The sequence below is a fragment of the Aquarana catesbeiana genome, linkage group LG02 (assembly GCF_042186555.1).
Source record: "Aquarana catesbeiana isolate 2022-GZ linkage group LG02, ASM4218655v1, whole genome shotgun sequence".
NCBI classification, from domain to species: Eukaryota; Metazoa; Chordata; class Amphibia; order Anura; family Ranidae; genus Aquarana; species Aquarana catesbeiana.
Window position 1 is genome coordinate 295,571,473 of NC_133325.1, and position 26,596 is coordinate 295,598,068.

The 26,596-nt window shown below is 43.6% G+C and overlaps 1 protein-coding gene across 1 annotated transcript in view; it reads left to right on the plus strand.

Annotated features, from left to right (window-relative positions):
* Positions 1-861: 861 nt before the first annotated feature.
* Positions 862-26,596, plus strand: part of LAMP1 (lysosomal associated membrane protein 1) — a 76,000-nt gene continuing 50,265 nt past the window's right edge. Inside the window, exon 1 of the mRNA XM_073614546.1 lies at positions 862-1,078. Coding sequence (XP_073470647.1) covers positions 898-1,078 — 181 coding nt within the window. The 5' untranslated portion in view covers positions 862-897. The remainder of the gene's footprint in view (positions 1,079-26,596) is intronic.

The following is a 26,596-nucleotide window of genomic DNA, read 5'->3' on the forward strand; positions in this document are numbered from 1 at the left end:
CATCCTGACACCATAACAACCATGGTGGCGGGATGATTAAAGTGCTAACACCAGGTGTTGGGAGTATCTTTATCTGCTGATTGTTAAACTTTCTAGAATACACATATTTCTATTGTGTAGGATCTAGGGCTGCTGTCCCCTCATTCTTCTCTCCCCCTTTCCCTCTCCATCCCTCATTCATCTCAGACTCTAACCACACCCCCTTTGAGCCACGCCCATTAAAGCCACGCCCACTATTTCACGTAAACCACGGCCATTTTTCGCCACACCGCGCTCCGCAGTTTTATTTTTTACTGCTAAGCCACACCTACAATGAATGCCCCACCCCCTAATTATTGTACGGCTCCGCCTACAGCCAAAACGTTGACAAAACGTCACTTCCGTTACACATTCTGATGGGTCGCCAAATCTGACGAAACACCGGCAAGCATCTTGTTACACCCACTGGAGTCTTGCGTTTTACACTTATTTTTAACTGTAAACTCAGCTTATATAGTGAAATTCAGTATTTTGAAATCCGTCTGACTATTTTGATGTTGATTTTTCAAAGCAGTGGTGTTCTGTCAGATTAGCAAACCTGTGAGATCAGCATCCTCGCCGCTGCTTTTAACATTCAACATCTAAACAGTCAGACGGATTTTTAAATACTGTATTTCACTATAAAAGCTCAGTTTACTGGTAAAAAGAAGTGTGAAATGCATGACTTCGGTGGGTGTAACAAGACGCTTGCTTACCGCCTTCTCACTGTATCTTTACTGTGGACGAGTGCGGGGTGTAGAAAGATGGCGGCGACGGAACGTCACTTCCGTTACATAATCTGACAAAACAGCGGCTTCCTGTTGGCTGGGAGCCCGGGAGAGCGCGTGATGCAGTGACGTCACCGCATATGACTTGTGTATGCGAGTGAGCTTCCTGGCAGTGGAGTGTACAGTGTGGGTCCTGGCACGGTGTTCCCCGTTCTGTCGCTGGCTTCTACAGGCGCCCCGTTTTCTCAGTAAGACTCGGGAGATGAGGAGAATGGAGACAGCCGGGCACAGGAGGCTATGGGAGGCCGTGCTGGCCATGTTGCTGGTCTTTGGTGAGTGTGCGAGCTTCTCAGTGTGTAGGGAGGGTGTCCGGGGACTGAGGTGAGCGGCCTGGACCTGTCCCAGGGAGGGCCGCACACACCATCCATGTTATGGGCGGGTGCTCTATCCAACTTGCAGTCCTGATAAACACTGCAAATTGCTAGAATGGGCATTGTGTACAGTTGGCTGCTTACATTGCTTTGTCCTGTGCTTAAAGGGATACTCCACCTTTTACAAATTGAAATCGATGCCCCCAACGTTGATAAACAAGGGTGCATTTATTAAAGGATTGGGTCACTTTTTTCATAAAGCAGTCAAAGGGCCCCAGCAGATATAAATGCACAGAGGAGGATGTGTCAAAACTGGCAACCAATCAGCCTCTAGCTCATTTTTAAAGCTTAAGACCCCTTTCACACTGGGGTGTTTTTCAGGTGCTTTAGCGTTAAATAAAGTGCCTGAAAGAAGCCTCATCTGCAATCCCAAAGTGAAAGCCCGACTGCTTTCACACTGGGGCGCTGCGCTGGCAGGGTGTCAAAAAAATTCCTGCAAGCAGCTTCTTTGCAGCGCTTTCGTGTTTTTGCCACAAGGCTGGATGCGCCGATGGCCCGAGCCCTTTCACACTGCCAGCGCCTGAAAAACGCCCCAGTGTGAAAGGGGTCTGAAGCGGCGCTTTACCAGCATTTTTCGGGCGCTGGCATTGTAAAAGGGCTCAGGCTTTCACATTGGGATTGCAGATGAGGCTTTCAGGCGTTTTTTTTTTTTTTTTTACGCTAAAGCGCCTGAAAAACGCCCCAGTGTGAAAGGGGTCTTAACCTCCCTGGCGGTATGATTATTTCAGATTTTAGGTGCTGAAAGCGGTACCATTATTTTGCACAGAAATTTGGCGTTTTATATTGTAGGCCTGTAATTCTTAGGAATAGTTCACTTAAATCTGTCCAAACAAGAGCCTAGTAGACATCCCGGGTATGATAAAGTTTGAAAAACGAAATAAAAAATTATAATATAATAAATAACTATAAATAATTAAAACACATAATAATATAATAATAATAATAAAAATTATATAATAATGTAATCAAATCAAAAACACTGAAATTTGCTCAGTTGCAGAATTTTAGCTTTTATTACTTTTAGTGTTTGATGACGGATCTCCCCACAAATCACTATCGCTCAATTCTGCAAGTGATTATAATTTATTATCGCTTTTTTCTAGCTGGTCTAAAACCACTTTTGATGTAAAGAGACAGTTTTGGTTGCTATGGACAATCTCCAGTTTCCAGGCAGAAAGAACAGTTTTATATATATAAAACTGCATGCAGGACACTGGGCAGACCACTAGGGACAAAGGGGATGTGTAGTTATTTGATACAGTACTGTAATCTATAAGATTACAGTATGCTGTATCTATACTGTGTGTTTCACTTTTTGAATTTGCCGCCGAACTCCGTCCCCGTGCGTCGCAACGCTCGCAGGGAACGGAGCTCGGCACTGTGAATCGAGCGAGACACAGCGGCTCGCCGATCACAGCGGGGAGACATCGCAGGAACCAGGGGACAAGGTAAGTAATCTCTTCCTGGATCCTGCGATGCAAGCCCGAGTCTGGCTCGGGGATACCGCTTTTGGTATGTAAAATCCACCCCGAGCCAGACTCGGGAATACCGCCAGGGGGGTTAAAGTGAAGTATGGGAGTGTGTGTGTGTGTGTGTGTGTGTGTGTGTGTTTGTGTGGTGTTGTGTTTTTTTTTTTTTTTTTTTCTTTCTTTCTGTTATAAGGGCGGCACAGTGGTGTAGTGGGTAGCACTCTCGCCTAGCAGTAAGAAGGGTCGCTGGTTCGAATCCCAACCATTACACTACTTGCCTGGAGTTTGCATGTTCTCACTGTGCCTGCGTGGGTTTCCTCCGGGTACTCCGCTTTCCTCCCACACTCTAAAGACATGCTGGTAGGTTAATTGGTTTCTGTCCAAAATTGGCCCTAGTATATGTATGGGGACTTTGGATTGAGGGTAGGGACTGATGTGAGTGTGGGATGTACAGGGTTAGGGACAACTCAGGTTGAACTGGATGGACTGGTGTCTTTATTCAACCTTACTATGTAACTATGTAACTTGCCTAGGTGGATGCTACATCAGTCCCCTGCTGGCTCTAAGACTGAAAACCGAAAGATCAAGCGCCGCCAATCACTCGGTGCTCAGTGAGCAGAGAGCTGGTGACTGTCAGTCACTGGAGTGCTGAGCTGTTGAGGGGGCAGGAGTGGCTGGCTCAGGCTCTTGGAAGCTTGCTGTGCTGGCATGTGGGCAGATCCCAACCTTATGGCTGGATCTTACCCGAGCCTGGACCAGTTTTCTATCGAATAGTGCCTTCTGTCTTAAAATGCCTGCTCAGGGCTGCACATGCGCCGTACGGAACAGCACAACAGCTGATTTCCTGATGAGCAGTTGTGACGGCGTGACAACGTATGCACAGATCGTAGGAGGCACAACTGATTCTTGCTTGCAGGGCTGGTTCAGTGTAATGAAGGGTGGGTTTTTTAGTGTTGTCGGGTGGGTTCAGTGTTTTGCAGGGCATATTTGGCTTTGTTGCAAAACACTGAACCCATCCAACAGCACTAAAAAAACCTGCCCTTCAATACACTGAACCCGCCCCGCAAGCGCGGGGCAGAATCTGAGAATAGTATTGTCCCTAGACGCTCATCAGTGTCGGATAGTGCCTCCTAGGATCTGCTTCTTCATGCTGTCACTAGAGCTGATCAGGAAATCTGCTGTTGTGCTGTAACATACTGCGCAGGTGCAGCCCTGAGCGGGCATTTTTTGACAGAGGGTACTATTCGATAGAACACCGGCTCTGTAATGTCAGCCGACAGCAGGATTCAGCCCACTGTCTGCTGAGAATGGGTTACAGGCTTGCAGAATGATCTGCACTTTTGTGATCCACAGGAGAAGTACAGTGAAACGAGTTTTGGCTGTACTTCTCCTTTAATCACTTGCCTACTGGGCACTTATACCATCTTCCTGTACAGGCCAATTTTCAGCTTTTCCATGCTGTCACAATTTGAATGACAATTGTGTGGTCATGCAACACTTTACCCAGTCAAAAATGTTTCTTTTCCTTTTTTGCTAAGCAAACGAAAAAAGACCTACACTTTTGAAAAAAAAAAAGTTTTTCTTAGTTTGTTATAAAATTTTGTAAACAAGTAATTTTTCTCCTTCGCTGGAGGGGCTGCACTTCTGATCAGTGTCCTGATTATCAGTGTAGATGTCCCCTGTGTGGATTTGCCAGTTATTGGCTCTCCTCTGTCAGCGTGAGGAGAGGAATGTTAATAACTGGCAAATCCTGTGTACATTGTGATCAGCTATGTTTGGCAACAGCTGATCACGCTGTAAAGAGCCGCTGTGATTGGCTGTTTACCTCAATCTGATCAGCTGCAGATGCATGCCAGCAGCGCGATCACTGAAGGATGTCATATGACGCCCTCCCAGCAACGTCTGACCGTGCTGTATCTGTCATTTGGCTATAGCGTGGTTGTGAAGAGGTTAAAGTGGAACTAAACTCTCCTATCCTTTACAGCAGGGATATGCAATTAGTGGACCTCCAGCTGTTGTAGAACTACAAGTCCCATGAGGCATAGCAAGACTCTGACAGCCACAAGCATGACACCCAGAGGCAGAGGCATGATGGGACATGTAGTTTTGAAAAGTCATACACTTCTATTATGGGGTTTTGGCACATAGGCCAGCCCATTAAAATGAATGAACTGCTCTAAACGAAATGCTCAAACGTGCATGCACCATTGCACCTACATGAGTTTGAATGTAGCTTAATTGTTCAAAAATATGCATACGCCAAAAAAGTCTTTAATTTCTTTGTTGCCTTGCTTTGTTCTAGAAACCTTATTTTGTCCCCCTGCTGTCAGAATACAATCATTGCACAGCAGGGATGATTCCCCCATCCACCTTGATTGTATGGATGGGGGGTAATCGGTTCAGGTTTTTTTTGTTCAGCCCACTGGCTAGATTAAAAAAAAAGCCATCTATGACCATATTTATACTTTAAAGACCTTCTTTGGTAAACGGTGTAAGGAGTCGTACAGTAACCCATAAAGGCATCAGTTCAGTTCTTTGCATGAGTCGGACAAGTTGCAGTGGGTAGTTTTCTGTGCAGTCTGACTGCTTGTCTGGCAGGAAATTGCCAGACTTGACAGCATCTACAGGCTTGTACAGTATAGCTGTGCTAAGCTATGATGTGGTGAAAATGCAAAAATCTGGTCTTGCTGAGTTGTATTTCTTAGCAGCATTATACATCTATATTCTTCAGGGCAGCCATTTAGACTTTGTTTTGAAAAAGTTAATGCTGGTTCAATGGGTTGTAGCTGCAGACAGGTTAGGGTGTTCATGCTGACCCATGTCCACAGCCAAAAGTGCCTACAGTGGGCATGTGAGCATGAGATCTGGACCGCGGTGAAGTGGAGATAGGTGGCCCAATCCGATTAAAACATAATGTGTGTTTTTTTTTTTTTTTTTTTGCTTTGTTTTTTTGCTTATATATCATGTGGATGACCAGGTGCTTGTGCATCACTTACCTGAGTAAGAGATGGCACAAGGATGCAGTATGGGAAGAAAGCAAGCCAATGGAGGCTTAACTACTTTTCTGTCAAATTCTGACATTTCTGTCATACATATAAAAATCTGCATTTTTCTGCTAGAAAATTACTTAGAACTCTCAAACATATAATTTTTCAGACAGAGGCCCTAGAGAATAAAATGGGGTGTGTTGAAATGTTTTATATTGCACTGTATTTGCACAGTGTTTTTTCAAACATAGTTTATTTAAAAAAAAAAAAAAATCTTTAATGAATTTTTTAGTGAACAAACAATAGAATACCCAATTTTTGGTAACGTGTAAATAGATCCCAAACGTGTCTTTAAAATTTCACAGGCCAGTGGAATGGTGACAAACTACAGTACATTAAATTAAAATCCTTTACAGGTTACCAGTTTAGAGTTACACAGGAGGTCTGGACCTACAATTATTGCTCTCGCTCTGATGTCTGAGGTGATACCTCACGTGTGGTTTATTGCCGTTCACATATTTAATATTATTATTTTTATTTTTTTTTACACTTTATTTTTATCACTTTTATTGCTATGAAAAGGGATAAGCAGCATTCCTTGGGATAGTATAGGCTGTGACAGGTACACTTTATGGAGAAATCTAGGGTCTATTAGACCTCAGATCTCTCCTCTGCTCTTTGATCTGCTGCTTCACAAGCCAGTAACTGCTTGTAGACAAACTGGAAGTGACAAAATCCTCTCTTCCTTTTTTTTTTTTTTTTTTGACATCACACACAGGTGTCCGTTTATGTAGCAGTGAAATCTATTCACTGCTTAATTCTCCGGCATTCACAGTGAAGATCTTTCTCCTCTGTGTGCCAGTTTATGAAGCTTTGTAGATCGCTTCACCTTTGGAGGAGTGAAGTGATCTACAAACGCTTCCAACAGTGGAGAACGGCCCCTGATACTGGAATCTCTTGAGACTTTATGAGATTACAGTACCAGAAATTCACAGAAACACCAAGGTGTCTGTTTATTAAGCAGTGATAAATTATCACCGCTCAATACACGGACAGACGGCGTGGATTAATGTTAATAAAATAATGAGTCCCCCTACATTATATACATATGTGTACACACACACACATTATATATACATGTATATACACATAAATTGACAGGTGGACATGCTTACAGTGTTGGGGGGTCTGAACGAGGCATAAGGAAGTTAAAAATCTTCCTCCTTCCCCCTCAGATCCCCCCAGATTTCCTCTTCACTCCCCGATTCACCAGCTCTGAGCTGGTGAATCGGGGAGTGTGAATTCTGACTCTGATCGCCAGTGAAGCGGTGAGATCACAGCTTCATAAACTGGCCATTACTGTGTCATTCAATGAGGATTCTCCATGTGTAGAGATAATCGGCGGGAGAACAAGTTCAAACACTTCTCCCGATTATCACTGTTTCATAAACTGTTTATGGACTGTGATCAGCGGCAATCCTCGGGATCACCGCTGATCACTGCTTCATAAACGGACACCACAGTGGGAGGATGAACATCAGTTGATCTGTATCTGAGGAGCATGCCGCCACCAGTCGCGTTCTTACTGCTTACTGTTCTTACTGCTTACTGAGCTCCCTAATCAGGCAGGAGAAACCAGTAAAGGTGGGGGGGTGCCTTTAAAGTAATCCTGTGGTTGTATAGCTAGCTAGGATTACTTTTACATTGTAAGGTTCCATGCACACTGAAGCTCAAACTGACATTTTTGGGAGTTTGAGTGTTTTTTTTTTTTTTTTTTAACAGCCCATAAATTCTTCTATTGCCGGCCATACACGGTTCGAATTTCGAAAATCGTATGAAAGAATTTTCGTATGAATTTCGCACCATTAGTGGGCTGCAACAACGGCCGATTTTCGTGCGGCAATCAAATTTGAGGAATCGGACATGTTGGAAATTTTTAGAAAAACGAACGATTTTCTAATCAATGATGGGAGAATCGTGTGAGAAATGTAATAAGAAAAGAAAATTTACAGAGAGAAAAGAAGATTCCCAGCCAAGAAAATTCTTTTCTGTAGCAACATGCGGTGAAATTGAAGGCTTGGTCGGCCGAATTTCGAAAATCAATGGTGGCATCATCAGATCGCAAAAAAAAAAAAACGAACTTTCTGATTTTGAAAGAAAATTCGTTCGAAATTCGACCGTGTATGGCCTGCTTATGTGTCTATGCACATATGGACGTTTATCAGAAGTGGAGTTTATGGGCTGTTGTCTGAACGCCTGAAAATCACGTTCAGGAGTTGTTTTTTTGACCACAAAAAACTTTAAATGCACATAAAGGCTGATAAACGCTCAAAAACATGGTTCACCTGCGTTTTTAAAAACGTTTTTGATCCATTGAAAAAAATGAATGCAAAAATAAGCTAACGTGGAAAAACGCTAAACCCTATTGCAAAAATGTTAAACGACTCACTGCAAAGCTACTGGCGTTTTTTTTTTTTTTTTAATAACGTAATTTTAACGTCCAGTGTGCATGGAGCCTATGGAATTGTCCGATGTAAAAGATTTTACCCTCGACTATGATCCTGGTATAACCACCTCAATACCGGAACATATATGTATGGCTGCATTGAGGTGGGTATAGGATCTGCTACTGACTATTTGCTGCCATGTGCCACAGCATACTTTCTGAAGTCTAGTGGAGTCCATGTCTTGACTATTTTGGTGGTAAAAGGGGGTCCTACTCAAACTTAGGTCTCCACTGTCAGAATACAATGTCACAGCAGGGAGGGTTCCTCTATCCACATGTGGATGAGGCATGTATAAAAAAAGTTTTTCTGGTTCACCCGGTATAAACTAGCAATATAATATATACTCAGCTTTACACTCTGTAAGGCCTTGAGAAATGACACTTGAGAAGATTATTGACTTACAATGAGGAGGTTAATATATCCTACCATGAGTTGTAAGCCTGAATGGAATTTGATTCCAAACCATAACACTTGGATAAAGCCAGTTTTGTTTCAGACTTGTTTGTTTATACAATCTCCTTTGATGGCACTCCTTGCTAAAGCAGAAAGCCAATTTAGAGATTGTATATGAGGGCTCCAATCCCAGTGGTGCACATTTAAGCTGCCATTTAACCGCTTCAGCCCTGGAAGATTTGGCTGCTGAATGACCAGGCCGTTTTTTGCGCTTTGGCACTGCGTCACTTTATCTGACAATTGCGCGACGTTGTACCCAAACAAAATTGGCATCCTTTTTTTTTTTTTTTTTTTTTTCCCACAAATAGAGCTTTCTTTTGGTGGTATTTGATCATCTCTGCGGTTTTTATTTTTTTTCGCTATGAACAAAATAAGAGCAACAATTTTGAAAAAAACACCATTTTTTTTACTTTTTGCTATAATAAATATTCCCCACCCCCCCCCCCCTTTTTCTTTTTCTATAAAAATGCATTGATTACTGTAAAAATGTCACTGGCAGTGAAGGGGTTAATACTAGGGGGCGATCAAGGGGTTAACTGTGTTCCCTGCTACGTGTTCTAACTGAAGGGGGGGAGATGGGATTTGCTAGGGGAAGAGGTAGATCGGTGTTCATACTTTGTATGAACTCACAATCTGTCTCTTTTCCCCTCAGAGAACCTGGATCTCTGTGTTTTACACACAGTGATCCCAGTTCTCGCCATGGTACGAGTGATCACGGGAGCCTGGCGGTCCCCGGAGCATCGGCTCCGGGGACGAGCAGCCTCGCGAGCTGCTTGCTCTGGGGGCACCCAAGCCGAGTCACAGCTTTGTATGTCCATTCAGACACAGAGCCCTGGCCCGCCCCCGCTCTCCCCTGATTGGCTAACTGACTTTGACAGCAGTGGGTGCCAATGGTGCCGCTGCTGTGTCTCACCCAATCAGGAGGAGAGTCTCAGACAGCTAACACACTTGTGGACGTTGCTGGAGAGAGATAGGCCTCAGGTAAGTAATGGGGGGGGGGGTGCTGGGGTGGCTGACACACACACACACACACACACACACACACACACACACACACACACACACACACGTGTTTTTTTTCTTTTTCTTGGTTTAATGCATAGAATGCATTAAGTTAAAAAAAAAAAGGAATCTTCTGCCTTTACAACAATAAGTGTCCACTAGATGAGCTATCCTGTTAGAACAAACAAGTAATTTTGTAGGGTTTTGTTCTGATAAACTGATAGTCTATTACCACGTTGAGCAAAGGTTGTAGATGATGGCATTGATAATAAACTACCATAATCAGGAATATGCTGGATAGACAGACAATGTCAGCGCCTTTGTTTTTAACTGTTATGGAATGCCAAGTCCGCCTACACAGTGTTAACGTAAGTGAAAATGAAAAGCCTAGCATGTAAACATTCTTATGTTTATGTACACCTATATGCTTACCATTTCTTTTTAATACACTTTTTCTAATATAGAATTCTCTGTAAACTTATACCCACCGCCGAGAAAAGAAGGCTAAGTAACTCCAAAACGCGTCGGATGCAAGAATACAGTGTTGATCCGCCTACTATGTAGGCTGGTTCAACACTATCTGTGTACAAGTACCTGATTTGCATTCCTTATAATTGTTATACTTTTGCTTTGTGTTTTTACTACGTTTTCAATTAATAAATTACTGTTTATACTGTACATACTCCCTTTACGCCTTTTTACATGTGCCTCTAAAATCCACCACTAGGGGAATATCTCTCTTTCTATATATTAACACGTTGAGTAACCGCATTCTTAAAATGACTTTTCAGGTACAGCAGATACAGGTTCTTTTGTACTTGATTTTGTTGTAAACAAATACTCGGAGCTGTGCACAAACATTTCTATCTCTATTCACAAAGTTTCCTAGGAGGACAGGTGTTTGCTTATTTAGTCACATACTATATTACTATTTAATTTTAGTATACATCCTGTACCCTAAGCTTCGAGTAGATCTCTGCCTTACTGCTTTATAGTTGAACCTAAGCTTACTTTTAACGCTACCCTCATCATGACTTCCTGAATGTCCACATTTCTCACTGCTGCAAGGTTCTAATTCATTGTAGATAAAATGGTTTGTTAAAGTAGGCTTCTAATGCATTATTAATTTTCAGCCATCCTAAAACCTACTGAAGACAAATTCCTTTTTAGGCCTAAGAACCGATTATGGTGTCTGGTAAGGTCAGGTGATTGAGGGTAGTAAAACAGATCAAACCAATTTATGAACTATAGCCATGGCAGCTGCTGGTATGTTGAGATTTAGATTTGTGAAACACCCCTTTGGTGAAATTTCTTTATCCTTTATCTGCCAAATTCTGCCTCAGCAGGCTATCGTGTGCTTTGGCGATTATTTGCTCCCTCTCACGAGAGTGCCGGCATCACAATCTCCTTTACATCTCACAATACTGTATTTGTCTCCTGTATATGCAGTAAAGCATGCTTGTTACCTAAGGGGTTAATACTATGGAACCTATATATTTTATGTAAATTTATTTATTTTTTTTGGCAGGGTGCATGTGATCAGCACATAAACCCAGGGCCCATGCATTCACTATATCTGGTCTCCCACAGTACAGACATGCATTATTTTAGTAAAAATCAAATGCTAAATACCTTTTCTCATCAGCAGTATTGTGACTTCTATCAGTGTCTGGCCGAGCACTGATAGAATTCACAAGACTGATGAGCAAAGGTATTTAGCATTTTATTTTTAGTAAAATAACTGCATGTCCGTGTACTGTGGGAGACCAGATATAGCGAATGCAGGGCCCTGGGTTTATTAACACTTTAGTGACAGATTTTTACCTTCATTGAATTTTGTAAATGCTCAACTCAGCCTTCCTGTGCTACTGTGGCGACATTTGCTCTCTTCATGACCCCCTTTTTTGTATGTTGTCGCAGCCACACTTTCCTGCTTGCACTCAAGATGTTCTACACATTAACATGCAGACACATTCAGCTCTATGGGCTTCGTGGTACACAAGCATGGGACATGAAATAACAGCACTGCTCGCTCACTGCATCAGTGGACAATATGGAGCCTGAAAATAATAGTTTGTGTTTTTTTTAACCAAAAAGGAAATAAAAAAAAAAAAACAGCTATGGTGTAATTAATATTTTGGAACAATTAATGTGAGACACTAAAAAAAGTTTTTAGTGTCTCACATTAAGGTTTTTATCCTGGGATAAAGTGGTGTGCTCTTTATACACTTTCAAATCTTGTAAAAAAAACAGTTGACCTGCCTTTTAAACAGTGCAAGAGTTCTCATGACTTTCTGACATTCTGTTTAATCAGCCTTTGCTCAGGTATCGAGCTGAAGAAATTGATGGGAAGTTCAATGAAACCTGCATTGTCTTTGCTCTGTGAAATTCTCCTATTATATAGTGCCAGCAGCTTGTACAGCTCTTTACAACATGAAGACAAACAGTACAGTTACAATACAATTCAATACACTAATCGGAGGGCCTGCTCCTTAGAGGTTACAATATAGGAGACTGTGTGTATTAATATAATACAGGCATACCCCCCACTTTTACGTACACAATGGGACCGGATCATGTGTATAAAACCAAAATGTACTTAAAGTGAAGCAATACCTTTTTTCACTTCTGGGGTGTCAGGGGCTGTAGTGGTAGTGTCAGGGGTTGTAGGGGGAGGTCAGGGAGTGCGTTTCCAAGTAGCGGGGAATCTGAACTATCCATGCACGGCTTAATCAGCTGCAGCTTTAGCTTGAGAGCCACTTTCCATACACTCACGGGTATGTCCTTACTCGTGAGTGTACTTAAAGCGGCGTATGCCTGTACTGGAAGATAAAGGATTGATTGTTAGCGCAAGGTTGTATACAATGTGGGATATTCGCTAGAAGGTGTAAATGTACAGATATTTTAAATGTATTTGTTTTGAATTAGGTCTTTTTATAATGCATTTTGTAAAGTATGGTTTCCAGTACTGTAAAGTACAATATTTGGGAATTGTCAGGTTTGGGTATGTTTGTACCCATGACCATATTGCAATTGATTGCACACACTTGTAGATATTGAAGAGGAAGTAAACCCTGATGGGTTTTACATCCCTTTTTTTTTTTTTTTTTCCCCCCCCCTGCAAAGTAGAAGCATAATGGGCTGGTATGCATTGCATACTAGCCCATTGTGTTGCACTTACCTGCAAACGAAGCCGCAATGTCACCGCTGCTGGCCGCATCCATCTTTGCCCCACTTTACCCCCCTCTTTCTTTCAAGGCCATGGACTCCGGCTCTTTGACTGGCCGGAGCTGCATGACTTCACTTCCACGCATGTGTGTGGGAGCCACTGGTCACGGCACAGGCCCTTTAGAAACAGCACGATCATGCCCTTTCTCCAGTGCGCATGCACCGATGACGTAGGCGCAAGCTTATATGGTTACTATTTCCTAAACTGTGCAAGTTTAGGAGATTTTTCTAGTACCTACAGGTAAGCGATATGTATAGGCTTACCTGTAGGTAAAAGTGGTGTAACTAGGTTTACAACCACTTTAAAGGTTAAGTTCACCTTTAGGAGCATGTTGCATGTTAAACCCATTTAGGATGTAATCTGCTCCTTTACACCTACCTCGCACCGGCAGTACCCCCCCTCTGTGACAGCGGGCAGAGGATCTTCCCTCTTCACCCAGTGTTACAATTCAAAAACAGCGCAGCAATGTGACAAATGGCTCGTAGTTGTTTTTTTTTTTTTTGTTTTTTTGCGAGGTGAGCACTCTAGTTAATGGATTCTGCCTGCCCAATATGGGATGTATGGAAAGGCTGCAGGCATTGCGCTCATAATCTGCTGATCGTGGGTAGTGTTTTACAAGCTGCACATATTGCTGCAAAAACGCATTACGTGCTTTTCTGCAGCTTCTCTATTGAAGTATATTGAACCAAAAAAGCACCGTTTTGCGTGAACGTGTCCCATATGAAACCATGTAAATGAACTGTAGTGCATTTCTGCAAAAAGCACCAAAAAACATAAATGTAAACCAGGTCTAAGACGTTTAGTAACATAATGGGGTGGGAAAAAAACTAAAATTAGCCCTTTATAGTACAAAAAAAGCAGATAATCACTATAAGGGGTTACATTTTTATTTTATTCTTTTTTTTTTTTTGTGTAGAACAGTGAGAGTAATATTTGCAGTAGCGATTATTTGCTCTTTTTGTACTATAAAGGACTCATTTTAGTTTGTTTTGTTTTTTTTTTTTTTTTTTTTTTTTTTAACCCCATTATGTTACTGGCCGATCGATTATGAAAATAGTAATCGATTAATTTCATAATCGATTAGTTGTCGATTTAATCGATTTGTTGTTTCAGCCCTAACATACATACATACATACATACATACATACATACATACATACATACGCAACTGCAGTGCCAGACAGGAACTCTGTCCTTCATCTCCAATTTTTTTGTTATATAATCTGGTGGAAGCAGGAGTACCACATCGGATGTGAATCTCTAAAGGAATTGAAAGACACGGCAGAGGTGTCCCCCCACCTTTTAGATTTATAGAGATAAACCTGGAAAGTCATGTGATTGACTCAGTGCCCTGTTCCTCAGATTGTTTTATCAGGATTGAAGCTATTCCTTTAATTTCTAGTTGCCTGCTCAATCTAACAATGTTGTCTAATATTGTTAAGGCTTGGGCTTGTTGTTCTAGCTTGCACACGCCTGAAAACCGGTTTACCTGGGGAATGCCTATCACGTGCTTTCATTATTGTTTAAGTAATAAATGAAATTTTGTTCTGTTCATGGATACAGAAACAAAACCATATTTGCGAAGAGAGGATCGAATACTGGTGTGTGTGTGTGTGTGTGTGTGTGTGTGTGTGTGTGTTTGTTTTTTTTTTTTTTTTTTTTTTTTTTTTTTTTTTTTTTTTTTTTAGATATTCTAAATGCCTAGTCATCCTCCCTTGGGCTTACTCTGTACTTATAGACTGGTCCCCACAGACTTTTCTCCCCTGCGCTGAAGGTCGTAGGTCCAGTCAACATCCTTTTAGTACCCTGGTGCCCAACCTGCAGCACAAGGTCCAAGTGCGTCCTTTTTAGTGTTTTGAAGTGCGGCGCTTGCGTCCTGGTAGTCAATAGTGAGAACATTTGAGATTTGAAAGGGGTCTCTAAATATTAGTCAAGTCTAGCGGTTTCATGCAATAATGCCCTGTTGTTTGTGACCGTTTTCTGTAGAATTATATGCGGCCTTTTGGAGACATTGGAGGCCCCTTTTTACCTTGCATGTTGACAACCATTGCTCTAGTGCAATGCTAGGCACATAGCCCTCCACTGGATGCAACGGAGTTGATGGACAGTCCACTGCCACAGAGAAAATGGGAGCATTGGCTGCCAGAGAAGCAGGGATCAGATAAGTAAAATTGCTTTTTCACTACTCTGGACCTAAATGGCATTTAACCCTTGAAGTGCAGGAGTAGCCTCAATGCAAAAGGATTTTTAATTTCCTCCATAATAGGCTTTAAGGCTTCACCTGGGCATATGCATATTTTCTGCAGGTACTTGCTGACGGAACTAGCAGAAGTTGCTGCTGAAAATACACATCTAAAGTACTCACATTTAGGCACATACAATTCTTTGAATTTATATGCATTTACACGTGTTTTATACATGTTTACGTGCATGTACACAATCTGCGGATATGCATGGTCCCAGACACAGCTGTGCCCTACTCCCCCTTTTTTTTTTTTGGCTGCGCATTTTCATTTTGTAGATGCAGCTGTGTATAGAACTCCATTGATTTCTATAGTGCTGCATTTCAATGCATACAAAACGAAACGCTGTATGCATTTAAACAGGGCATTTTAGACTTCCATGTAAATAAGTCCTAAGTTTTGATGTTTACTACATGCAGCCATCAAGTGGCATGTTAGAGGCTACAACTTTTTTGCTGTGAAGATCCTGTGTAATTTGCACTTTTTTGTTCTTGTCAATACGCCCTCCATGTTTTCAAGCTTATATGGTCTCCTGAATCTTTAGTTCAAGGCGGTCAACATATAAAAAGGTACTGAGATTTGTTTCATGTAATCCTAATTGCATTATCCTTTTATGTGCAGATTTTTAATTATCAGTTTATAAATGTGTAACCTTTCACTGTAAAATCTTCCAAACCATAGTTCCTTTTTATGCCTGTAGTAAACTTACAGCTGTAACGAACACCAGGAAGTTTTGTCTTTCAGATGGTTTTGATGGGTCCCTGTTGTATAAGTCCTGAACTGTAAAGGGATGTGGCACCTTTGCAAAAGAAGGGGAAAAAAAAAAAAACATCTCCAGTTCTTTAACCAGTTCCATACCAGGCCAATGTAAAATGGCCAATGTAAAATGGCCTGGTATGGAACAGCTAGTCACATGCTCTGTCTTCGTGCAGAGCGGCAATAGGGACTTGTCGCCCTGACGCAGCCCATCCCTGATCACGGTAAAGAGCTAATGAAATTGGACACAGTCGGTCACGTGGTAAAGAGCCAATCGCAGCCAGCCACAGAATGTAAACACCGCAGTAACTAGCTGTTACTGGGTTCTCCTCCTCGCACACCGATCGTGTGTGAGGAGGAGATTGTGGTAACAGCTTGTTTACCGCTTACAAGGTACACCAATCACACTGACCCCCCCCCCCCCCCCCCCCCCAGCAATAAGGAGGACCTGTCACCAGTCAATGCCTCTTATAATATACCTTGGGGTGTTTGCTTTCCAAAATGGGGTCATTTTGTGGGTAATGGGTCCTTAGGAAATGATATGTGTAATTTGTGCTCCTAGAATGCCTGATGGTGCTCCCTGCATGTTGGACCTCTCTATGTGGCCAGGCTGTGAAAGTCTCACACGTGGTATCGCCATACTCGGGAGGAGTAGCATAATGTATTTTGGGGTGTAGTTGCAAGTATGCATATGCTGTGTGGAAAAATTGACAAGGTCCAAAAACTCGCCATGCCTTTTTAATAAATACCTTGGACTGCCTACTTCTTAAAAAGGAGTAATTTGGGGGTATTTGTACTTTTTCTGACATTTTCAGGGCCTTAAAGTGTAAGTAAACCCCCCTATCATTTGCAGCCAAGGAAGCTGCCATACTTGCCCCTGTTTAATCTACAACTGCCATGATGCTGCACATGTGATCAGTTATGATACCAGCCATTGGATGGTTTGACAGTTTGGTTGAGAGCACAACCAATGGGAGTGTTACATTTCCGGCATGTGCCAGAAATGAAACAGTTTTTTCCGGTGGGTTTACTTCCGCTTTAACAGCTTCAGATCCGGGCCATTGCCAAATGACGGCAACAGCGCGGATCTAAATTGCCGGGACGACGTCTATTGACGTCGTCCCGTGCACGAGCGGCCTGCGCGCCCCCTGCAGGGCGCGCGCGACGCGCTCGGTGATCAGCGAGTCTATGAGACTCGCCTGATCACAGATCAGAGTAAGGGGTGGGTCCCGACCCCTTACCACATGATCAGCTGTCAGCCAATGACAGCTGATCATGTGATGTAAACAGAGCCGGTAATCGGCTATTTTTCCTCCTCGCGCTGACAGCGTGAGGAGGAAAAAAAAAAACCCGATCACCGGCGGCCGTGATCGGGACATCAGTCCCGATCACGGCGCTATTACAACACAAAGCAATAGGCAGCAGTGCTGCCTACAAGTGCCCACCAGAGTCACCCATCAGTGCCCACAGTGCCATCAATCAGTGCCACCCATCAGCACCCACATCAGTGCCACCCATCAGCACCCACATCAGTGCCACCCATCAGCACCCACATCAGTGCAACCTATCAGAGGCCCATCAGTGTCACCTACCAGTGCCCCCATCAGTGCCCCCCATCAGTGCCGCCTTATCTGTCCCCATCAGTGCCGCCTTATCTGTCCCCATCAGTGCCGCCTTATCTGTCCCCATCAGTGCCGCCTTATCTGTCCCCATCAGTGCCGCCTTATCTGTCCCCATCAGTGCCGCCTTATCTGTGCCTATCAGTGCCCACCAGTGCCGCCTCATCAGCGCATATCAATGAAGGAGAAAAATTACCTGTTTGCAAAATTTTATAACAAACTATTAAACATGATTTTTTTTTTTTTTCAAAAATTTCCATCTTTTTTTGTTTGTTTAGCAAAAAATAAAAATCCCAGCTGTGATTAAATACCACCAAAAGAAAGCTCTATTTGTGGGAAAAAAATGATAAAAATTTCATTTGGGTACAGTGTTGTATGACCGCGCAATTGTCATTCAAAGTGCGACAGCGCTGAAAGCTCAAAATTGGTCTGGGCAGGAGGGGGGTTTAAGTGCCCAGTAAGCAAGTGGTTAAATGAGATCATCCGTCAGTACATCAGGTGTGATCAATTTTCAATGATTGGCACCATAGCTTGTAGACTAACTTTCACAAAGGCCAAATAATATACACTGATTTGGGTTATTTTTTACCAAAGAGGTGTAGCAGTATACATTTTGACCCAAATTTATAAACAAAAATGACCTTCATTTACAAAATTTTATCATAGAGACTAAAGGGTTTTGTGTGTGGTGTTTTTTTTTTTTTTTTTAAATTTTCGCTCCTTTTCTTTTTTTCACTTATGTTGCAAAAAACAACCAGCGGTGATTTAATACCACCAAAAGAAAGCTCTATTTGTGTGAAAAAATCACACTGAAAATTGGTCTGGGCAGGAAGGGGGGGTAGGGTATAAGTGTCCGGTGGTTAAAGGGCAATTGAGGTGCAAATATCTTTCCTTCTGTGCCTTACTGACCGTCATAGGCTTTCTATAAACATTAGTTTGATTGCAATACATCGCTTTTGCTAAAAATGAAAATGATACAAAGCCTTGATTTGATTTACATTAAGTTGATTTTTTTTTTGATTAAAATGAACTTTTACAGTCATATTGTAGCATGTGTAGTCAGCTGTAAAATGGTCAAGGTTCATAGGTGTCCTTTTATGAAACTGAGATCAGCGGCGATTCCCGAGTCTCACCGCTGATCTCAGGTCATTACCAGTTTATGGAACTGAGATAATCAGCAGAGAACATGTTCTCCGCTGATTATCTCAGCACAGTGAGAATCTGTAACTGACTGTCACAGAAACGACCAGTTTATGAAGGTGCGATCTGTGGCAGAATTCTCACTTTCTGATTCACCATTCCAGAGGTGGAGAATCGGAAAGAGAAGCGCGAAGCTGGCTGAATATTCTGGAGAAAGCAGGAAGTCTTTTGACTTTTCTTTCTCCGAACAATCAGAGCACATCTTCCCCACCATTAAACACCCTAAAACCAGCAGGATAGGAATTTATCGTGTGTGTGTGTGTGTGTGTGTGTGTGTGTGTAATTTTTAGATGTTCACGTCTCTGGCTGGGTTCACGCTTGTGCGATGCGTGATTCCTGTGCGGGTTTCCACATCGCACCTACATTGACATCTGCGCACCACTGCGAGTGTCAATATAAAGTTAATGACACCCCCAGATCATTTCACAGATCGCAGTGCGAACTATGTAATGGTGAAGGAATCGGATCGCATGGGTGTTCACACCCATGTGATCCGATTCCAGTGTGGACCAAATAAAGGGTCCTGTACCATTTTGGTGCAAATGCAATATGATTTAGGGCCGGTTCCCACTGCTGCGGTGTCCGAGATCGGATGTGAACCACACTGCAGTGCAAATCACATCCGATCTCTGTGCGGTACGATTTCAGCCATACAGATAGTATGGCTAAATTCGCATTGCGTTCAGGCCAAATTCGTACAGGTCCCTTTTTTTTTTTTTTTTTTTTTTTTTTTTTTTTTTTTTGGTCCGCAGCAGAATCAGATCGCATGGGTGTTCACACCCATGCGATTCGATTCCTGTCTGAGTTTGCAGATCGCACTGCGATCTGCAAACTGATTTGGGGGTGTCGTTAACTTTTAACTGACACTCCCAGCAGTTCGCATAGGGCAGTAACTGCCGCCGGGAGACATGCGATGCGGCAACCCGCAGTAGATTCGCAGCGTTCCCGCATCGCAGCAGTGGGAACCTAGCCTTAAATTTGCATTGCACAAACATTGCATGTGATATGCACAGCAATGCGTCGCATGCAATATCTGTGATTGCACAATTGTGATGCCAGCCTCTTTCTCTATTTATAGTATCTCACAAAAGTGAGTACACCCCTCACATTTTTGTAAATATTTTATTATATTTTTTCATGTGACAACATTGAAGAAATGACACTTTGCTATGATGTCAAATAGTTAGTGTACAGCTTGTATAACAGTGTAAATTTGCTGTCCCCTCAAAATAACTCAACACACAGCCATTAATGTTTTAACCGCAACAAAAGTGAGTACACCCCTAAGTGAAAATGTCCAAATTGGGCCCAATTAGCCATTTTCCCTCCCTGGTGTCATGTGACTCGGGGTTACAAGGTCTCAGGTGTGAATGGGGAGAAGGTGTGTTAAATTTTGTTATTGCTCTCACTCTCTCATACTGGTCACCAGAAGTTCAACATGGCACCTCATGGCAACGAACTTTCTGAGGATGTGAAAAAAAGGCATTGTTTCTCTACATAAAGATGGCCTAGGCTACAAGAAGATTGCCAAGACCCTTAAACTCAGCTGCAGTACAGTGGCCAAGACCATACAGCGGTTTAACAGGACAGGTTTCAATCAGAACAGGCCTCGCCATGGTCGACCAAAGAAGTTGAGTGCACATGCTCATCATCATATCCAGAAGTTGTCTTTGGGAAACAGACGTGTAAGTGCTGCCAGCATTGCTGCAGAGGTTGAAGGAGTGGGGGGTCAGCCTGTCAGCCTGTCAGTGCTCAGACCATACGCCGCACGTTGCATCAAATTGGTCTGCATGGCTGTCATCCCAGAAGGAAGCCTCTTCTAAAGATGATGCACAAGAAAGCCTGCAAACAGTTTACTGAAGACAAGCAGACTAAGGACATTGGTTACTGGAACCATGTCCTGTGGCCTGATGAGACCAAGATAAATTTATTTTGGTTCAGATGGTTTCAAGCGTGTGTGGTGCCAACCAGGTGAGGAGTACAAAGACAAGTGTGTCTTGCCTACAGTCAAGCATGGTGGTGGGAGTGTCATGGTCTGGGGCTGCATGAGTGCTGCTGGCACTGGGGATCTACAGTTCATTGAGGGAACCATGAATGTCAACCTGTACTGTGACATACTGAGGCAGAGCATTATTCCCTTCCTTCAGGGACTGGGCCGCAGGGCAGTATTCCAACATAATGACCCTAAAACACCTCCAAGACGACCGCTGCCTTGCTAAAGAAGCTGAGGGTTAAGGTGATGGACTGGCCAAGCATGTTTCCAGACCTAAACCCTATTGAGCATCTGTGGGGCATCCTCAAACGGAAGGTGGAGGAGCGCAAGGTCTCTAACATCCACCAGCTCCATGTCATCATGGAGGAGTGGAAGAGGACTCCAGTGGCAACCTGTGACACTCTGGTGAACTCCATGCCCAAGAGGGTTAAGGCAGTGCTGGAAATAATGGTGGCCACACAAAATATTGACACTTTGGGCCAATTTGTAAATTTCACTTAGGGGTGTACTCACTTTTGTTACCAGCATTTTACAAATTAATGGCTGTGTATTAAGTTATTTTGAAGGAACAGCAAATTTACACTGTTATACAAGCTGTACACTCACTACTTTACATTGTAGCAAAGTGTCAATTATTCAGTGTTGTCACATGAAAAGATATGATAATTTTCAAAAATGTGAGATATAGGGGGGTTTGTCTGACATAACAGTTATTTACAATAAATATATATGTTAACGATTCTTTATATATACATATATATAAATATATGTATAAATTCTACCTGCATTTAAATGCGATTATTGTCATTTTTATATAATTTTTAATTTCTTAGTAAATACAATTTTGTAATCCCTGAAATATGGTTTTACCCATGGCATGTTCTATTACAGTTATACGGGTATTTATCAATTATGAAATATATTTTAATATTTATACTTGTATACTTACATTTATAATCATTAAAAAAATTTTATTTTGCATTTTATATGAATGGTGTATAGCTGCATTACATATGTGGATTACACTCATTTACTATACACCATTCACATTTAAATAGGCCCATGTATGATCTTTAAATATTGATAAAAACAATGTCTTTTTAATAATTAGGTTAATGTATATTGTGTAGGGGAATTTTAACTTTATTTTAATAACATTGGGGAATAATGTGTGCTGATTCGTGTTACACTTTTGTATTTTACGCTCCTCATACTGTAATCCCACTACATCACACGAGATTACAGTGAGAGGAGCCGTTCTCAGGAGTTCCCGGCGTTTGTAGATCGCTTCTCAACTCAACATGAGAAGCGATCTACAGACTTTCATAAACAGGCACTCAGAGGAGAGCAATCTCCTCTGAGAATGCCTGAGAACTTGATTGCTGTATTTTACAGCAGTTTCATAAAAGGACACCATAGTCAGCTGTAAAATGGTCAAGGTTCATAGTCAGCTGTAAAATGGTCGAGGTTCAGTTATGATTATATCTTGTGACTGAGAAGGTGATGAAAGGCTGCTTACTATGGTTCACGATTTTTTTTTTTTGTTTAGCAATGTGCATCACTGTATTGTGTACCCAATCTATTTTAATGTATGCAGTTAGGTGGATAATCTGTTTGGAACTTATTACTACCTCCACTTACACAAGGCCCGGGTTTTACATTCTTTACACCAGTGTAGGAAAGCCTGTGCAGATTCCATCAGACTGAGTCATGGAGGTGTTGAGCCACTATTTTTAATTTTGGAGGTTTTTTTGTGATTTATATTTAGCGACTATTCTATTATAGGAAACCTTTGGGAGCAGAGATATGGTAGCTTGCATTGCTGATTTGTGTTATGAAGCCCAACTCAGGTTTCAGGCACCATCATGCATTAAGGTACAAAACCACCTGGTTGCAGCTCCCCCACAGGCCCCCTAATACTTGTCTAAAACCCCATTTTGATGCAGCAAGGTGCATAAGGGATCTCCTGGGTCTCTCCCTCTCCCCTCATTGGCTCACGCAGGAGCCATGGTCTCCTGCTGCTGTCAGTCACAGCCAGTGAACCAATGAGGGGGGGGGTGGTGTGTATGGGTAGCCTGCTCGATTGCCCCATAACTAGAGGACTGCTATTTAGGGAACTTGGCAGGGTACTCAAAATGAAGAGTATTGGGGCTGCTCTGTGCAAAACCATTCCACAGAAAGGATAAGTATAAGCTGTTATTTATAAAAAGGTATTTACCTACCAATTTCGATTCTGTTGAAACGAAATTAAGTTGATAAGCTCCCTTTTGTGTACTGAAGTCCTTGAAGCCCACATACCAAGACCATATTAAGCAGCAGTATGTACTGATTTGACGTGAAGACTAATTTGCCGCATTTTGTAGTGTTTATCAGAGTTGGAGCATTGTTATAGCTGGGAAAAACTCCTCGCCTTCAAACCCACTAGTTCTGTGGGGTTTTTCCCCATTCTGTCTTTCAGGACCGCACCATAGAGAGAGCTTGGCTCCTCCCTTCTCAGGAAACACCGCCTTTAAACTTCAGGATTTAAGTCCCGCCAGCCCCTCAGTTCTGGTGTTTCCTCCGGTGGGGAGACACCGCTAAGGGGCCAGGGGCTAAGACAGCCAGGAAGGCTGAGCCTTTCCTGAGGGAGGGGGGGTACCAAGGTCTCTCTCTCTATCTCTCTATCTCTCAGCCTATGAGGCTAGGGAGCCCAGGTACCTTTAAAAGACTGCACATCGCGCTCCCCCAGCTTCTCCTGGCGAAGCAGTTTGCTTTCCTTTGTCCAGGGGTGGCATAGGGCGGAGGTGCTACAGACCGCCCTGCACTAAGCAGCCAGCGTGGGAGCGCTGGGTCGGAAGGCGGGTGACGTCAGTTCCGGCGTGAGGTCAGTGCTTCTGCCTGTCCCGTGGCTTCCGGTTCCGGCCGCGGGGTTTGAAAGCGGACTGTGCGCTCGGCTGGTGCTGCCTCATCTCTGCTGTGGGGACAGCACACAAGAGGCGAAGGAGACCACACTGATCCTCAGCGGGAAATGTCGGAAGCGGAGGCTTCACGAACTGCTTCTGGAGAAGCCTGCACCAGCCACTCAAAGATGAGAGGAACCCTGGGGTGGTGTTCCCTTACCTCTTTTCCTGTAAGCTCCACAGGTGTTTTTTCTGGTGGTGGGAGGAAGGGGGTAACTGGGACCCTGGTGGTGGTTGGTCCCGGGAAGCGCACCCCTGGTGGCCCTCTGTGTTAAGTGCTGGTGGATGAGCTTGCTGACTGCTCTTCTTTGTATTCTGTTTTAGAGCAAGTCCACGGAAAAAATCAAGTCGCCCCATAATTCCAAGAAAAGATGCCCTTCATGCAGAGCCACGATAAGGGAGTCTTGGTTCAAACCACTCTGTGAGGAGTGCATAGAGGGGTTAGTGAGGGAACAGTCAGCAGAACAATGTACGGATCTATCAGCGTCCGTCAAAGAGCTTTCTAGCACTGTGCAATCCTTCAAGACTCACTTTTTTTTTTCTAGTTTCCAGTTGCCACAGCCCCAGGCTAATCCTCCACCAGCACAACAGAGTATTGCTCCAAGCTTTATGGATGCTCTCTCTGGGAGTGGAGAGAATCCAGGAGACTCCAGAGAGGAGATCGAGGAGCCTGAGCATCTCAGTAGTCGCATACTTAGACAATCTGCTCCTGTTTGCCTCTTCTCAGGAACAGTTGACGCGGGACCTGCTGGTAACAAGAGACATCCTGGAAAATCTAGGATGGCTCTTGAACCTGGAGAAATCCAACTTGGTCCCATCACAAAAGGTAATTTTTCTGGGCTACAGCTTGGATTCAACAGTGCAGAAAGTCTTCCTTCCCTTAGAAAAGATCCGGAAGGTGGACAGTGCAATGTTGTTACTCCAGGGCAGCCATCAGATATCTGTAAGAAGGGCTATGTCTGTTTTGGGATTACTGACAGCCTCGCTTCCAGCAGTGCAGTGGGCAGGATTGCATTTTCGCCCTTTGCAACTGTTCATCCTGAGGGTCTGGGACCACAGTCAGGGGTCTTTGGACTCCCTGATAAAGGTGCTGAGTCAAGTCAAGAGATCACTCTGGTGGTGGAGAAAGGGGACCAATCTTTCACAGGGTCTGGATTGGGTCCTACCAGTGTCCAGGAATGTTACGACCGATGCGAGCGGCACAGGTTGGGGTGCGCATCTAGATTCCCGGATGGTTCAGGGTGTCTGGCTGAGAAAGGACGCGAAGAAGTCCTCGAACTGGAGGGAACTGAAAGCTATAGCCTTGGCACTCAGAGCCTTTCAGAAGGAACTCCAAGGTCAGCATGTGCGGGTCCGATCAGACAACTCCTCAGCAGTAGCATACATAAACAGGCAGGGGGGTACCAAAAGCAGATCCCTGTGGGTCCTGACAGAAACCATTCTCAAATGGGCCGAAGAAAATGTCCTGTCCCTCTCGGCGGTACATTTGAAGGGGGAACAAAATCAGGTGGCAGATTTCCTCAGCAGGAAAACGCTGAGAGAAGGCGACTGGGTTTTGAACCAGGAGGTTTTCGAGGCAATCTCTCTAAAGTGGGGGATGCCATGTGTAGACCTCTTCGCTTCGAGAGAAAACAAAGACGTTTCTTTTCTTCTCCCTGAACAAGTGGGACGGGGCACTTGGAGTGGACGCTCTGGCTCAGAGCTGGCCTTTCTCCAGGTGTTATGCCTTCCCCCCTCCTGTGCTGATTCCAGCAGTCCTTAGGAAGTTTCAGTTGGAGAGCACAACTCTCATTCTGATTGCACCACATTGGCCAAGGAGGCCATGGTTTTCCATCCTAAAGAGCCTAGCGTTGGAACCTCCCTGGATTCTGCCAGTCCAGGAGAATCTTCTTTCTCAGGGGCCAATCTGTTGTCCTCAGGTGGAGCGTTGGAACCTCGCAGCTTGGCTACTGAAGAGGAATTGCTGAGGGGCAGGGGTTTCTCGGATCGTTTAGTGAAAAACCTTCTAGGTTGCAGAAAAAAGGAAACGCAAGTTATCTACCGGAAAGTGTGGAAGCGTTTTAATATGAGCTGGTGCTCAGAAAGTTCCTTTGATGTACGCAGCTCCGTAGCGGTATTAGAATTTCTGCAAGCAGGGGTGGACAAATGGTTAGCCCTTAGCACCTTGAAAGGACAGGTATCCGCCTTGAGCGTTTTTCTGGAAAAGCAGCTAGCCACGGATCTGTGGATAGTCAGGTTCTTTAAAGCCTTAAGCAGGCGGAGACCTGTTAGTCTCCCCCTTCTCAATATGGGATTTTCTTTAGTGTTTCAGGCCCTCACGGTGGAACCCTTTGAGCCAGTAGAGACCTGTACGTTAAAATGGATCACCTTCAAAACGGTGTGTTTGGTGGCGATCACTACGGCAAGGAGAGTGAGCGAACTAGAGGCCCTCTCTATTGAGGGACCTTTTTTTCAGGTGTTTTCGGACCGTGTGATTTTTAGAATCCGATCCGGCCTTTTTGCCAAAGGTGGCCTTGGGTTTTCATAGAGGCCAAGAAATTACTTTGCCTACCTTCTGTTCGAATCCTGTGAGGGAACAGGAACATATTTTTCATAAATTGGACGTTAGAAGGTGCGTCCTTCAGTACTTGGATAGTACAAAACCCGTTTAGGAAGTCTGATTCCTTTTTTGTATTTTCCAGGGCTAAGAAAGGTGGCAAAGCCTCTAGGCGTACAATAGCCAGATGGTTAAGGTCAGCCATTACTCAGGCTTACTTAGTAAGGGGGTTAGAGCCCCCGGAGGGTATTAAGGCCCATTCCACCAGGGCAATGGCAACTTCCCAGGCAGAGTGGGCTGGTGCGTCTCCAGAGCAGATCTGTAGGGCTGCAACGTGGTCCAGGTTTGACACATTCGTGAAGCACTACAGATTGGATCTTCTGTCAGCAAAAGACCAGGCTTTTGGTTGTAAAGTGCTGCAGGCAGTAGTCCCACCCTAAGGTAAGGTGCTCGCTTATCCTCTCTGTGGTGCTGTCCTGAAAGACG